At 34.8% G+C, this 13617-nt stretch overlaps 1 protein-coding gene, 1 long non-coding RNA gene and 1 pseudogene across 2 annotated transcripts; 1 reads left to right on the top strand and 2 right to left on the bottom strand.

The window, feature by feature from the left end:
* Positions 1-494: 494 nt before the first annotated feature.
* On the bottom strand, positions 495-2844 carry LOC145109066 (tubulin alpha chain-like). Its single transcript, XM_079046178.1, has 4 exons — positions 2622-2844; positions 1750-1984; positions 1303-1673; positions 495-1239 (listed from the first exon to the last, which is right to left on the bottom strand). Exons 1-4 carry the CDS (start codon positions 2712-2714, stop codon positions 586-588), a joined length of 1353 nt encoding a protein of 450 aa, XP_078902304.1. The 5' UTR covers positions 2715-2844; the 3' UTR covers positions 495-585.
* A 5742-nt stretch (positions 2845-8586) lies between these two features.
* Positions 8587-10110, bottom strand: LOC145169216 (uncharacterized). Its single transcript, XR_013742371.1, has 3 exons — positions 10003-10110; positions 9665-9758; positions 8587-8802 (listed from the first exon to the last, which is right to left on the bottom strand). It is a non-coding gene; the product is annotated as an uncharacterized LOC145169216 (long non-coding RNA).
* A 1140-nt stretch (positions 10111-11250) lies between these two features.
* Positions 11251-12324, top strand: LOC145106677 (UDP-glycosyltransferase 76H1 pseudogene; annotated as a pseudogene).
* Positions 12325-13617: the final 1293 nt, after the last annotated feature.

Raw genomic sequence — 13617 nt, 5'->3', positions numbered from 1 at the left:
TTGTGACTAGTTTTGCATACTATTAAGAAGCTTTGGAGAAAGATTCTTCCTTTTAGTCCGGTTTTAAAATAAAAGACTTCATCTATACATACAATAAAACGTTTTTTCAAGAGAACTTTGACTCGAGACAAGTTCAACCAACCTAACTAAACAGAATATGAACCATATTTTGCTTTTTTTTGTATGAAAAAGTTGATAACCAAAGGGTTTTTTTATTTAGTCATATCAGTAATTGATTTTTCCTTTAAAAAGTAATTAAAAAACAAAACTAAAATGAACAAGAAGAGATCACAAACACTTTTCAAAACAGCTTACTTAATACGATACCATTGAGTTTAAAAGATTTCAAAACAGCTCAACATAACACCAAGCTGCCAACATTCTCAAACACTTCAAAACCCCATATCACCTCAAGTTCTCAACTACAACATTAAAAAAAAAACATAACAAACAAAAACATCAAGTCATAAAGACACTAACACAACAATATCCCAAAACAAAAGTAGTAGTAGTAGTAACTAATAGTAGGGGTAACCAACATCATTCCCTGAAAGGTCAAATAAGTAATTAAACCCTTCACACTCTTCAATACTCCTCCTCTTCATCATCTTCCCCTTCCCCACTCTCCAACCCAACCTCCTCATAATCCTTCTCCAACGCAGCCAAATCCTCTCTCGCCTCACTAAACTCCCCTTCCTCCATCCCCTCACCCACATACCAATGCACAAACGCCCTCTTTGCATACATCAAGTCAAACTTATGGTCAATCCTCGAAAACACCTCAGCAACAGAAGTCGAATTACTAATCATACAAACCGCACGTTGCACCTTCGCCAGGTCACCACCGGGGACCACAGTCGGGGACTGGTAGTTAATCCCGCATTTGAATCCAGTTGGACACCAGTCAACAAACTGGATTGTTCTTTTCGTCTTAATGGTCCCCACAGCTGCATTCACATCTTTTGGTGCCACGTCACCTCTGTACATCAAACAGCAAGCCATGTATTTCCCATGGCGAGGGTCACATTTAGCCATCATGGAGGAAGGTTCAAAAGCAGTGTTGGTGATTTCTGCTACTGAGAGCTGTTCATGGTAGGCTTTTTCAGCTGAAATCACGGGTGCGTATGAAGAAAGCATGAAGTGGATACGTGGATATGGGACGAGATTTGTTTGGAATTCAGTTACATCCACATTCAATGCTCCATCAAATCGAAGAGATGTTGTCAATGATGAGATAACCTAAAAATAATCAAATATGTAAGTTTGATAGAATGGGGGGAGGTAAATTTGTAAATTTGATACCTGAGAAACCAAACGGTTGAGATTGGTGTAGGTAGGGCGTTCAATGTCGAGAGACTTTCTGCAGATGTCATAGATGGCTTCATTGTCGAGAAGCACAGAGACATCAGTGTGTTCCAAGAGAGAATGAGTGGAGAGGACACTGTTGTAAGGCTCAACAACAGAGGTTGAAACCTGGGGTGAAGGGTACACAGTGAACCCTAGCTTTGACTTTTTTCCATAGTCAACAGACAAACGCTCAAGCAGAAGAGAACCAAGTCCTGAACCAGTTCCTCCACCCACGGCGTTGAAGACTAGAAAGCCTTGGAGACCAGTGCAGTTGTCGGCAAGCTTGCGGATTCGGTCAAGGCAGAGGTCAACAATCTCTTTTCCAACTGAAATCACAAGAACATTAATCAGTAACAGTGTAACACATTGATGAATGGAAGGATGTCGAGTTTAGTTGCTTACTGGTGTAGTGACCACGTGCAAAGTTGTTAGCAGCATCTTCTTTCCCACTGATGAGTTGTTCAGGGTGGAAGAGTTGACGATATGTTCCGGTTCTCACTTCATCTATGACAGTGGGCTCCAGATCTACAAAGATAGCTCGGGGAACGTGTTTCCCAGCTCCTGTTTCGCTGAAGAAGGTGTTGAAGGCGTCGTCACCTCCGCCGACAGTTTTGTCACTTGGCATCTGGCCATCAGGCTGTGGAATAGATACAGATGTTTAGATTTAGAACATACAGATCCCGTAATAAGTTAATAGTATACTCCATAGACACACTGTGTTTAGCATACAATCGATTTACAATGAAAGGAGAACAGGAAGCGAACTCTCAATCTTCTACGAAATGTGTACTCGTATTAGTAGCAGATGAAAAGGAGTAGAAGTTTATAGATAGGATAAGATTAGAAACCCTACAACACCGACTTTAATCAAAGAGAAAAGTAGACTGAACAAAAAGAAGTCGATTCGAGAAAACAACACATACAGATTTGCGTAAATGAAGGCCTCGAAAATCGACATAACGGCATCAGATATTCACAGAGTCAGTAGAAATACGAAAACACATGATTCGTAGATCTAGATATTCAACATATGTTAAGATCTGAAACATTTCGTCGCCGCAGTATCATTTTCCATACAAACTATCATTTGAAAGAAGGTTTTAAACATTTACTAGTTAAATAATGTCAAAAAACATCAGATCTGAGAAATGAAACGTAAATCTGATAGAAAAAAACAATGCCGAATGAAAATCCACACAAACAAACGAAATAGAATCGTAAATCACTCATATAACACAACAGAATCGTAGATCTGGTTAGATAACGAGATTTACCTGAATACCATGCTCCAGACAGTAGAGTTCCCAACAGGCATTCCCAACCTGAATACCGGCCTGTCCGATGTGAACTGAAATGCACTCTCTCATTTTCGTTTGGTTTCAGAGAAGAATGGAAAACGAGAAGATGAAGATCGTAGATCTAGGGTTTCGAAGGAAGAAAGAGGTATTCGAAGGGCGTTTATTAAGACGCCTTCTCAAATCGATTTCAAATTTGTCATGTCGGTTTCAGGAATGGGGTTTAGTATATATAAGCAGAGAAGGTGGGGGTCTGCTACGTCGGTTTCCACAAGTATACGGTTAAAGGTCTACGGTGCGCCTGCCACAAAATTTTAAAATTCAAAATGAGAAGATACAAATAATATCCCTCGTGTTTTACTCATTTAATACAATTTGTTAATCGGTTAGGTTTTATAACTTTGAAGAGCAAATCAAGTCGTATAATTAGAAAACAAATGCACAAAGATGGGGGAAATAATAACAAAATCATTATACTTTGGTCTCGTTTTATGGACAAGTAGCTTATAAATTTTTCTTAATTTTAGATTTTTATATTCTTGTTAATCGATTATCAATTGGTTACATATGATGATATGTGATTTTTTTTTCTTTAAAGTTTGTTTACAGATTCAAAGTTTGTTTACAAGGTTAACCAGATTGGTTGTAAAGTGTGATACACGATCTTTTTAGTTACTCTGTACAACCACCACCACTAATAATTGTCATCATACGCAAAACACCATCAACGATGACTATGTATGAAGAAAATGATGCAGATTAAGATGACGTCATCGTTGTTGCTATCTTGTGTGTTATCGGAATCTTCATAGCTTAATCCTCGAGTCACTTTTGTTCACGCGCTTGTAAGAGCTAAGAAGTACGTCAGGTGGTTCAGAAAATGATCATCATGGGTGCAATTGCTTAGTTTCTCTGCATCAATGTACTATGAATGGAATCACAAATTAATGAAACAAGCAAGGTAATGGATGGATCGTTACATTTTGTTATCATGTTTGGTTGGCTCGAAGGAATGAAGTGTGTCATTCAAACGCATTGGTGTTTGTTTAATGCCCTTGCAGGTAAATAATTTTGTAAACCATTTTTGTTTTATTGTTGATTGTTGACTATGGTTTACTCTTTGTATATATTCGTTATATCAATCTACTTTCATTTATTCATATTATAGCATCATATTTTAAAATTGTGCAATTATATAAATGTCATCCATGTATAAAGCAGGTTTCACTAAAGTACAATGCCTAAATAAAAAAAATAGAACTACAATGGTATAATTTTTGGGTTTTATTCATAAAAAATAGTACAATTATAGTGTCAAATACGACGTGATTACTGACAGAAGTAGTTTTAGATTTGAATAACTAAAGTCATTTTACTCACCAATGATCATTTTGCAAAGCTTAGGAATGTCACAGTAATCATGGAAAATAAAAGATTACAACCTTTGAAGTCTTTGATTATCATGGGAGATTGGAAGTTGATGAAGATGGTATGAAGCTCCAAAGTAGAAGCTCTCTATAGATATCCACCAAGCAAGGATAAAACCACCAAAGATGCTAGTCTTCACTTGTAAATATGTTGTTCTTAAACTTTAAGAGTTCATACTAAATGAACTTTAAAAAGAAGCAACATATAAGACTTCAATCTTCACAACACTTTGCAAGATAGAAGAGATTGGAGAACCATTTCTTGTTCTCGGCTTTTCTTGATAGCAAAAGAGAGGAAGAAAGTGAGTAGAAGAACCAACAATTTATGCCTCAAAAGCCTTCTTTTTATACATGTTAATATGTACCAAAGGAAATTCTTACTTTAATGAGAGTATGGAACTTTCTTACAAGTATGGTGTAAAGTATTAAACAAAACAACACTCCACCTACACCTCAAAAGATAACCTACGGTCATAGAGGGAGGATAGGAGGACAAAATGTGTTTTCCACCAAACCACTTAACTAGCTAGTTAGAATTAATCCAAGTTATTACTCAAAGTACCCAAAAGGTTTGTACACAACATTAATAATCATATCATATGATATTTCATTGATTTTTGTTATCTTTATTATTATTTCCTAGAAATAATAATTCTCCAATATGTTGGTAAAAATATTATTTTCATAATAATAATGTTATTTCTAATTAAATACAAGTGTTGAACATATTTATTAATAATCAAATTAATATAACAAATAATCAATTAGTAGTAACTTGTTATAGATGTGACCTTATAGGATCATATGTCATTAGCAATATCATTCTATAATGACTCTTGGGCATAAAGATCTTTCAATCTCTCACTTGCACAAGACTCATCATAGATTGATATAGACAGCGGTGAACGTTTAGAAACATTTCATTGTTGTGACATCCCCTATTTCCCATAATCGAAAAAACCTTTTCTTCACGCTTTCAAAATCCATGTTATCTTTGTTTGTAGAAAATCTCAGTATATTAAAAACATTTCGAGTAGAAATGATTGTTTCAATATATCAAAACCCTAAGGATGTCATAATCAATACACAGCATAAGTTGCAGCATAAAGACCTAACGGTCCTGAATACTTGTGTGTGTCTTCTCTTTAATCACCCAACATTCTTTTCAAGCATATCGGGGTGCCCGACCTACCCCTGCGAAGCATATCTGGGTGCTCGACCTACCCTGTCAGGCATATCTGGGTGCCCGACCTACCCTCCGGTTTATTTCAACCGGTTACAGGGACTATTTCATCCCTACCACTACCATATAATAACTTAGCATAGCATACTGTCAGACATATCTGGGTGTCCGACCTACCCTCCGGTTTATCTCAACCGGCTACGGGATCTAACCTACCCCTCCTGCCACTATCACGTAATATCATAACATACTAGCACATAAAGCATAATAGATAGAGGCATACCAGACAATTATCACAAAGACAATAATCTCAACTATAATCAACTACTAGTGGGTCGGCATTGGTGCCTTCGACCCACTTCTACTGGAAGGTAACTCACCTCGATAACTGGGAAATAGCTGCAAAGGCTCCTTCTCTAAAATCAATCCCTCTTAATCTCCTACACATAAGCATTTCCTTCAATTACCCTTTTCATACTCACAACCCTTCTAAGGGTCAACTTTGGTCAATGGTCAGAGTCAAAGTCAACATCATGGTCAAAGTCAACATCCTGGTCAAAGTCAACATCTTGGTTGACTCAGCTCGCCGAGTTGGTCCATCAACTCGTCGAGTTCCATGATCCATAAAACCCTGGAAATCTCGATCCAACTCGTCGAGTTCTTTCATGAAGTCGTCGAGTTCCTCCTCATAATAGATTCGGGACATTTCACTCACAACTCACCGAGTCCCTCCTTGAACTCGTCGAGTTCTTCAATCTTCAAAACCCAAAACCATGGAAAACTCGTTGCGTTATCTCCTAGACTCGACGAGTTTGCTCAGTAACATAAAAGGTTGGGGAACCACGACCCAATTTGCCGAGTTGGATGAATAACTCATCGAGTCCCCCTTACTCTAAATCCATTCAGTCACTTCCAATCGAGTTTAATGCTTCCAAACCATAGATCTGGTCCCCTAGGACTAAGTTACCACATAAAGTTGTTAACTTTACGTTCATGCATGGTGTCATGAAGCTAGAAACACCAAAACAAAGCTATATAAGAGATCTAGGGCATGGGGAAGGTCCAAGGATTGATAAAGCTGGCAACTTTAAGCCTCACAAGCTCATGACTGCCTAGATCTGAAGTCACAACTTCGTGATACACTCAAACCCCAAAAATGACTTCAATATTGCCCTAAAGTGACAACATACAACCCTAAATGAAGATCTAAGTAATAGAAAGCCAAGGTATCAACTTTATACCTCAAATGGGTCAGACATGCAGCTCAAACTCCGGATCTACTATCTTCCTCTTGAATCCCCATGCTTCTCTTTCCTTCTCAAGCTTCAAAATCACAAAGAACACACAACAATGGCTCAAAAACACTCAAAAGTGGATTATTGTTTCGTGGCTAGGGTTTGGGGTGATGGAGGCTGCAAATGAGGCCAACCTTTGGAGGTTAAGGTGTTTAAATAGGCTTCAAAACCCTGAAAATTAGGGTTTCACTCTGGCAGCCATACTCGTCAAGTTGAGGCTCTCAACTCGTCGAGTAGACTTCAAGTCCCACGTCCAAATTCCATTCCCACTCGACGAGTTTGGGGCCTCCAACTCGTCGAGTCCCTTTGCAAAAATGAATAATTTGATTTAAAATACATTCTAGGATTCGGGCGTTACATCACAGTAATGCCTCCACATTGTATTATGTTCAGATTTATCGGTAAGTGCAAGTTGTTTAGGAATCGGACCTTTAAGTATGTACAATTTCTACTTTCTCTTGAGATTGATTATTAAACATGAACCTATTCATTGAAATTGTATCCATTAAATGTTATAGACTCTTTTAGATCAGCAAGATAAAGATGACCCATGGTAACGAGATTGAATTTTGTTTTTATCTACAAAACTTTAACAAAATTAATTTAGTATCTACCTATTATAATAAAAAGAATAGTTTTTATATACACGTGTCATCATTTGGAACATAGAGGAATAGTTCTCCTATACACGTGTCATCATTTGGAGCTTCTAAAAAAAAATTTCCCATTTTTTCCTGCCCATTGCATTAACAGCATCCCAAGTAATCAAGGAGAAAATTATATGACTTCCATCTAAAACTAATAACATTAGGGTTTCTATTTGTTTCCGTTTTTCTTCACCCTCACAATTCTCTGGTCTAATAGATTATCGCCTCCTGAAACTAATAGAATTCAAGTTTACGAAAACGATTCGTGATTTGAGATTTAACAAATTTGGCTATCATATGTCTATTTTATTTCAATTGATCTGGGTTATCCTTAGTTTTTCCCAAAGCGCCACATCTCCGTCTAAACCCTATCATCATTGTCGTCTAACCCCATCGCCCTCGACCCTCGTCGTCCAACCTTCCATTCCCGTCGCCTAACTCATCGCATTACCACGAGTAACAGGTAATGTTTTCTTTGTTCGATTTGGTGTTTCAGATTCCTTATAATTCCTGTTCCGTTTTGGTATTATTTTTTTTTCTAATTTATTTTGTTTGGATGTATCTATTTGATCTCTAAACTTTGATTTTTTGCTGTTGGTGCTTTGTATGAAATATTTCAGCATGATTTTGTCCATTTGGTTATGTTATAACAATGAAGAGAGTCTAGGTAACCGTTTCCGTTATGAAAGTTTCATTTTTTGCAAAAAGATATGATGTCGGTGTGTGAAAGAAAACATGATTTCAATGGAGTAGTAGCCGGAGGGCTTAGTGTGAAAAGGGCCTGGCCATCTAAGCATGACACTAAAGAAGCTTAGAATAGCTACAACATTTTTAGACATTTAGAGCTTTCGACCTTCAGAAGGTCAGAAACAAACGAAGGGGTGTTAAGTTTTTTGGTTTTTGTATTTTGATAAGATGTAACTAATAACCTATCAAATATGTTACATGTATAAAACAATCTCAAATGTTGAAAATAGTGGCTCGAATAAATAAACAACTGAATAAATAAAAATTTTAAAACATCGATGACCGAGTGATTTCAATCTATAAACTATATTTATATATTTAACTAGAAAAGAGACCCATGCGAAGGATTTTTCAGATTTTGCTTATGTAGTACATTATTGGTGCTTATATGTGGAATTCATGGTTCTTTGCATAAATATTAACAAAGAATAGGTAGGAATGCTCTGCAAAATCTTACTTCTTGCTATTGGATCATTTGAGAACCTATCAATAACAAAAGTGGTAGTTGTATTGCTAGAAACCTTTCAATCCCTATAGAAATCATACAAGTGTGGTTTGCTTCCACAACTACCCAGAAACTTCCATCCAACAATTGAGCAACAACCCAACTATAGCAATGCACTTCCATTTTTATTAATTAAACTACTTTGTATTTAGATGATATTGTTATAATTCAATATATTTGTCAAAGTAGAGTGTTGTAATGTGAAGAAATGAATGTAAGATGTTATATAATAAACAAAATAAAGTACGTTGCTATTTCCTCGAACAATCCTTATATTTTCCCTGACTTTAATTTTAAGATCCTTTTAGTATCCAATCTTGCACTGTTTAAGCATTTATAGAGATTTTTAGTGCAATCTGCATAGAAGGATAGAAAACCAGGGTTATAACAACTCAAAATTATATGTTATTCATGATCAAACATAAAAAAATTACTTACACGGAACATGTAGATATGAACATAATAAGAAAAACCAATCATATGCCTCTAAGTGTATTTAGTCACTAAATTTCATCTTTTTTACTAAAAAAAGATTCTATAAAAGCAATGATGAATAGATGGTATGCACGTTAGAGATTAATCAAATTCACTCTAATCAAATGGAATAATACAAATACATTAGAGAAACATATGTACGTCTTATAAACATACCAGGTGACATTTGAAAGTGTTGACTTACTCCAGAAAAAAAATTAAAAGATTCGTAATAGATAGAAAACAAAAAACCAATATAATAACCTTTATGAAAATTAATAGCTAAAGGATAACCTTACAATAAAGCTTTAGTTTACCCACAACAAAAAACCAATATAATAACCTTTATGAAAATTAATACTAACTTCAGTCTTGATGATACTTGAAAAAGAACATGAAATGAAAGAAGTATAAATTATCATTGCTAAACTATCAACAAATCAGCAAACATCTGATCAAATCATACTTATTAGCTCTCAAATGAACAACGATATATTACTAATTAAAATGGGATTAAGGGGTTTAATTAGTTACGTTTTATATTAGATTTTGTATATAACAAAAGGATGAAAAGATTGTTTTGCTTTGGCTGATTTGAATAGTTCATCATTGAGTTCAGATAAAGTTGGATATGCATGAACAACATACTTTATGTCTTACATGATTCAAGATTGAAGAAAATTTACTTTTACCTATTTAATAAACGAAAACACCTGAAAACGTGACAAAAAATTAGAAATTTACCTGTAAACGTGTTCCTAAAGCGATTGCATTTGAAGGTTCATGGATGAGGTCAGCATCATGCATTTCAAATATGCAGACCCCAAGGGTCTTTCATCTATACAAAAAAGAAAAATTATATGTGTGTAGTTCATATATTGTAGCATTTTAGAGCCATTTCATGATAGAATAACGTTTAGATTAGATACAGCCAAAATACCCCTATGTCAGCATTTTATACATTTGTCAATTATACTCCACATTAAGAGGATGCAACCGACTTTCCATTTTTGTAGGATAGTTATTCCATAAAAGTCATAGCAACTTGAAGGATGGAAACATTGAATGATACCAAAACTTACCAAAAGAAAATTGAAGTTCGTACCAGATGTGGATCGGTGATGGAGAGCAGCAATCTAAGGAACTGTAGTAATCTAGGGCTCAATCGTATGAACGATTGGATAAACCCTAAACCCAAGAAAAACATGGATGACATTACATAGAAAATACCACAAACAAACATAGAAGAAAATGAAATGAAGCTTAAAGGCAATGTTAATTTTCCTGAGTTAGAGTTATTCGTATATGGTTCAAGTGAGTTTGAACCATAGATGTCGTCAGCAGTATGTGTGTGTCCGTTTTCCCTCTTTTCTAATACATGGATAGTCTACATCATGTAAAAACACAAATTACATTAGAATCAACCATTGTAAACATGAAAATGTCGAAAATTAAGGCTTAGGCACATAAAGATAATTAATTCTTGTCCACACCAAACTTATCTGGAAAATCTTAGAGAAGTTTGCAGAAATTTAGTTGAAACAAATTTGACCACCTCCCTTACGTCTTGATTATTGGAAATTCTAGAACCTAAAGCATAGGTTTCGTTGTGATCTTCAATGAAGAAAGAATTTGAAAACGAACGGAAGGAAGAACATGTTCTGCACCTGTGTCGATGTGACAGAGAAAACGAAAGCAATCGGAAGCGGGGGCGGCTTCATGTTGAAGAATCACCGGTTTTGGTTACCGTTCAGGTGGAAACGTATTGAAAAAAGGGTTATTAAGTGGTGATAATAACCCAGACGGTGGTCGTCGGAATCGGCGATAACAATGATTTGGAGGGGCTTCGCACTTAGAAATCGAATGACCAACAGGGTGGGGAAGGAGCCGATTTTTCACTGAAGAGAGCAACCGATGATCTATTTACAGGACGGTGGAGACCGACCTCCGTCTCTGTCAAAACCAATAGTGAAAAAGCGAGGTTTCTCGTGTAATGGAATGGCCAAATGTAGGAATAGTCCGGAAGAAGCCAGAAAGATAAACAAATTAAACTAACCCTGGTTATATTTACAAACCCGATGAACATAAGGGTATATATATATATATATATATATATATATATATATATATATATATATATATATATATATATATATATATGTAGAGAGAGAGAGAGAGAGAGGTAGGTTCAAATGTTTAAAGTAATTATTGTGTTATTGTATGCATAAATGTGGGCCAATCATAATTAAATAAAAATTTAAATAATTAAATAAATAAACAAGGGTTTTTTAGTAATTTGATAAATAGCTTCCACAAATAGTCCTATAATCATGCTAGCATTCAATTTTAACCTAACTTTTTTTCTTATATACAGCCGTCATCCACCAGACCCTTCTAATCACCCTGACTTCATATTCCTCCCTCTGCCGGACAAATTATCCGACACCGGCGGCTCTTCCGGCTTCATTCGGTTCTTGCAAGCTCTAAACGATAACTGCAAACCCCATTTTCAGAAACACCTCATCCAGATCATAGATGCACAAAAGGCCTCATCTCAAAAGGAATCAATCGTTATCATCCATGATAATCTCATGTTTTGTGCCAGATCATTCGCCGGCGATCTGGGTCTACCCTCCATCATAGTGCGCAGCAGCAGTTCAGCCTGTGTTCCTGCTTACAGAATCATCCCTCAGCTCCATAAAGAAGGTCGATTCCCTGTAAAAGGTAAGTGCAGATCAAAAACCCACACAGACAAACACATCCTAAAAGAAAATCTGATCACATATTATAATTTATAGATCGAGATAATAAATTCCGTCTTCAATATTCTTTGCTGCAGGAAATGGTTCCGGGACTCCATCCACTCAGATACAAAGATATACCATTTATTGGCCTCACAACACAACAAAGCCTGAAATTGACAACATTGTTCTCCTAAAAAACACACCCAGTTGCTTTCATATGGAACACCATCGAATTTATTGAACAATTGGCACTGACCCAGATCCGCCATCGCTACCAAGTTCCAGTTTTTACCATCGGCCCATTACACAGAACATCACCAACCCCTTACGATAGTTTTCTTGAAGAAGATACCAATTGCATTTTATGGCTAGATAAACAATCACTCAAATCAGTAATTTACGCAAGTGTAGGAAGCTTAGCAACCATGGATGCAAAAGTGGTGACTGAAATGGCATGGGGCCTAGCCAACAGTAACCAGCCGTTCATATGGGTGGTTCGATCGGGTTCGGTTCATGGGTGTGATTGGATCGAGTTTTTGCCGGAGGATTTGGTAAGTGAGATGAAGGTGAAAGGTTTGATCGTAAAATGGGCACCCTAGAAGGACGTATTGGCACATTCTGCAGTTGGAGGATTTTGGAGCCATGTGTGGTTGGAATTAGTGAGATTCCAATTCTATTCGAATGAAATCACAAATTCCAATTCTATTGGAATGGAATCACGAATTCAAATTTTGTTGGAATCACGAATTCAAATTCTGTTAGATTTTGATGTTTTCTTTCCCGTTTTGAAAGTTTTTTTAGTTTTATTCTTTAACGATAAATGTAATTCTTAACAATTATTACCCGTATTCTATAAGAAATAATGTATTTTTTGTTTTTATTCTTCAATTGATTGTTTAAGAATTTGTTATTCTACAAGAAATTTTTAAAGTCATGATTAAGAAATAGGTTCAACAATATTTTTATTATTTATGGTTCAAGAATATTTTTATTTTTGAATATATTCATAAACATATTCTGTCAGAATGTCCGAATTAAAAGAATTATACTTCGTAAAATCGGATTTTTAAAATTAACAGAATCTATTATCCTTTAAAAAATGTAATTTTCCTTTATTAAATCTATATTAATTGACTAAATTACCCTTGTAATTAATTAAGATGATATTTTTTAATTATATTTAATTCAATAATATATATTAATCACTTTCTTAAAATAAGTAAATTTGATTGGCCCACATTTATGCATACAATAACACAATAATTACTTTGAATAGAATAATCTAAGCCTATATATATATATATATATATATATATATATATATATATATATATATATATATATATATATATATATATATATATATATATATATTAAGAACATATTATAAGGCTCGAATTTATTTAATACACTTCTATCATAATAAATAAGAATGATTTTACACATGTTCTTTTCTCCTTTATTTTGACACTCGTCATTTTCTAGATTTTTTTTGAATTATTTAATATCCACTTGTCATTTTTATAGTTTTTTTTTCTTTTTTATTTAAATTTCACCTATTAAATGCCACCTCATATTAATTAATTTTATAAATATATTAACTAATGTACATAATAACTTTTTATTTGTGAATTCTTTTTTCTATATATGTATATTAATGTAGATAGTACATTCCATTTGTGAATTCATATTAATTAATTTTATTATTATAGATTAATTAAGACAAAATTACATAAATAGTCTATGTGTTTTATCAAATGTCACAAACTCAGTCGTTACTTATCTTTTTATGAACGTGGTCTTTGTGGTTACCAAAACTTGTGTAAATGGTCTTTTTTCACTCACACGGTTACTTTTAGTCTTTTTATTAAATTTGTATAATACACGGGTCTCACACCTAGTATAGTAATAAAAAAAACTTTTAAGAGCTTATTAATGTTTTGAGTAAATTAC

This window comes from Lactuca virosa, chromosome 4 (genome assembly GCF_052849685.1).
Source record: "Lactuca virosa cultivar CGN04683 chromosome 4, Lactuca_virosa_CGN04683_v6, whole genome shotgun sequence".
In the NCBI taxonomy this organism is placed as follows: Eukaryota; Viridiplantae; Streptophyta; class Magnoliopsida; order Asterales; family Asteraceae; genus Lactuca; species Lactuca virosa.
The sequence above is the reverse complement of the archived record's forward strand: the minus strand, read 5'-3'. Positions and strand labels throughout refer to the sequence as shown.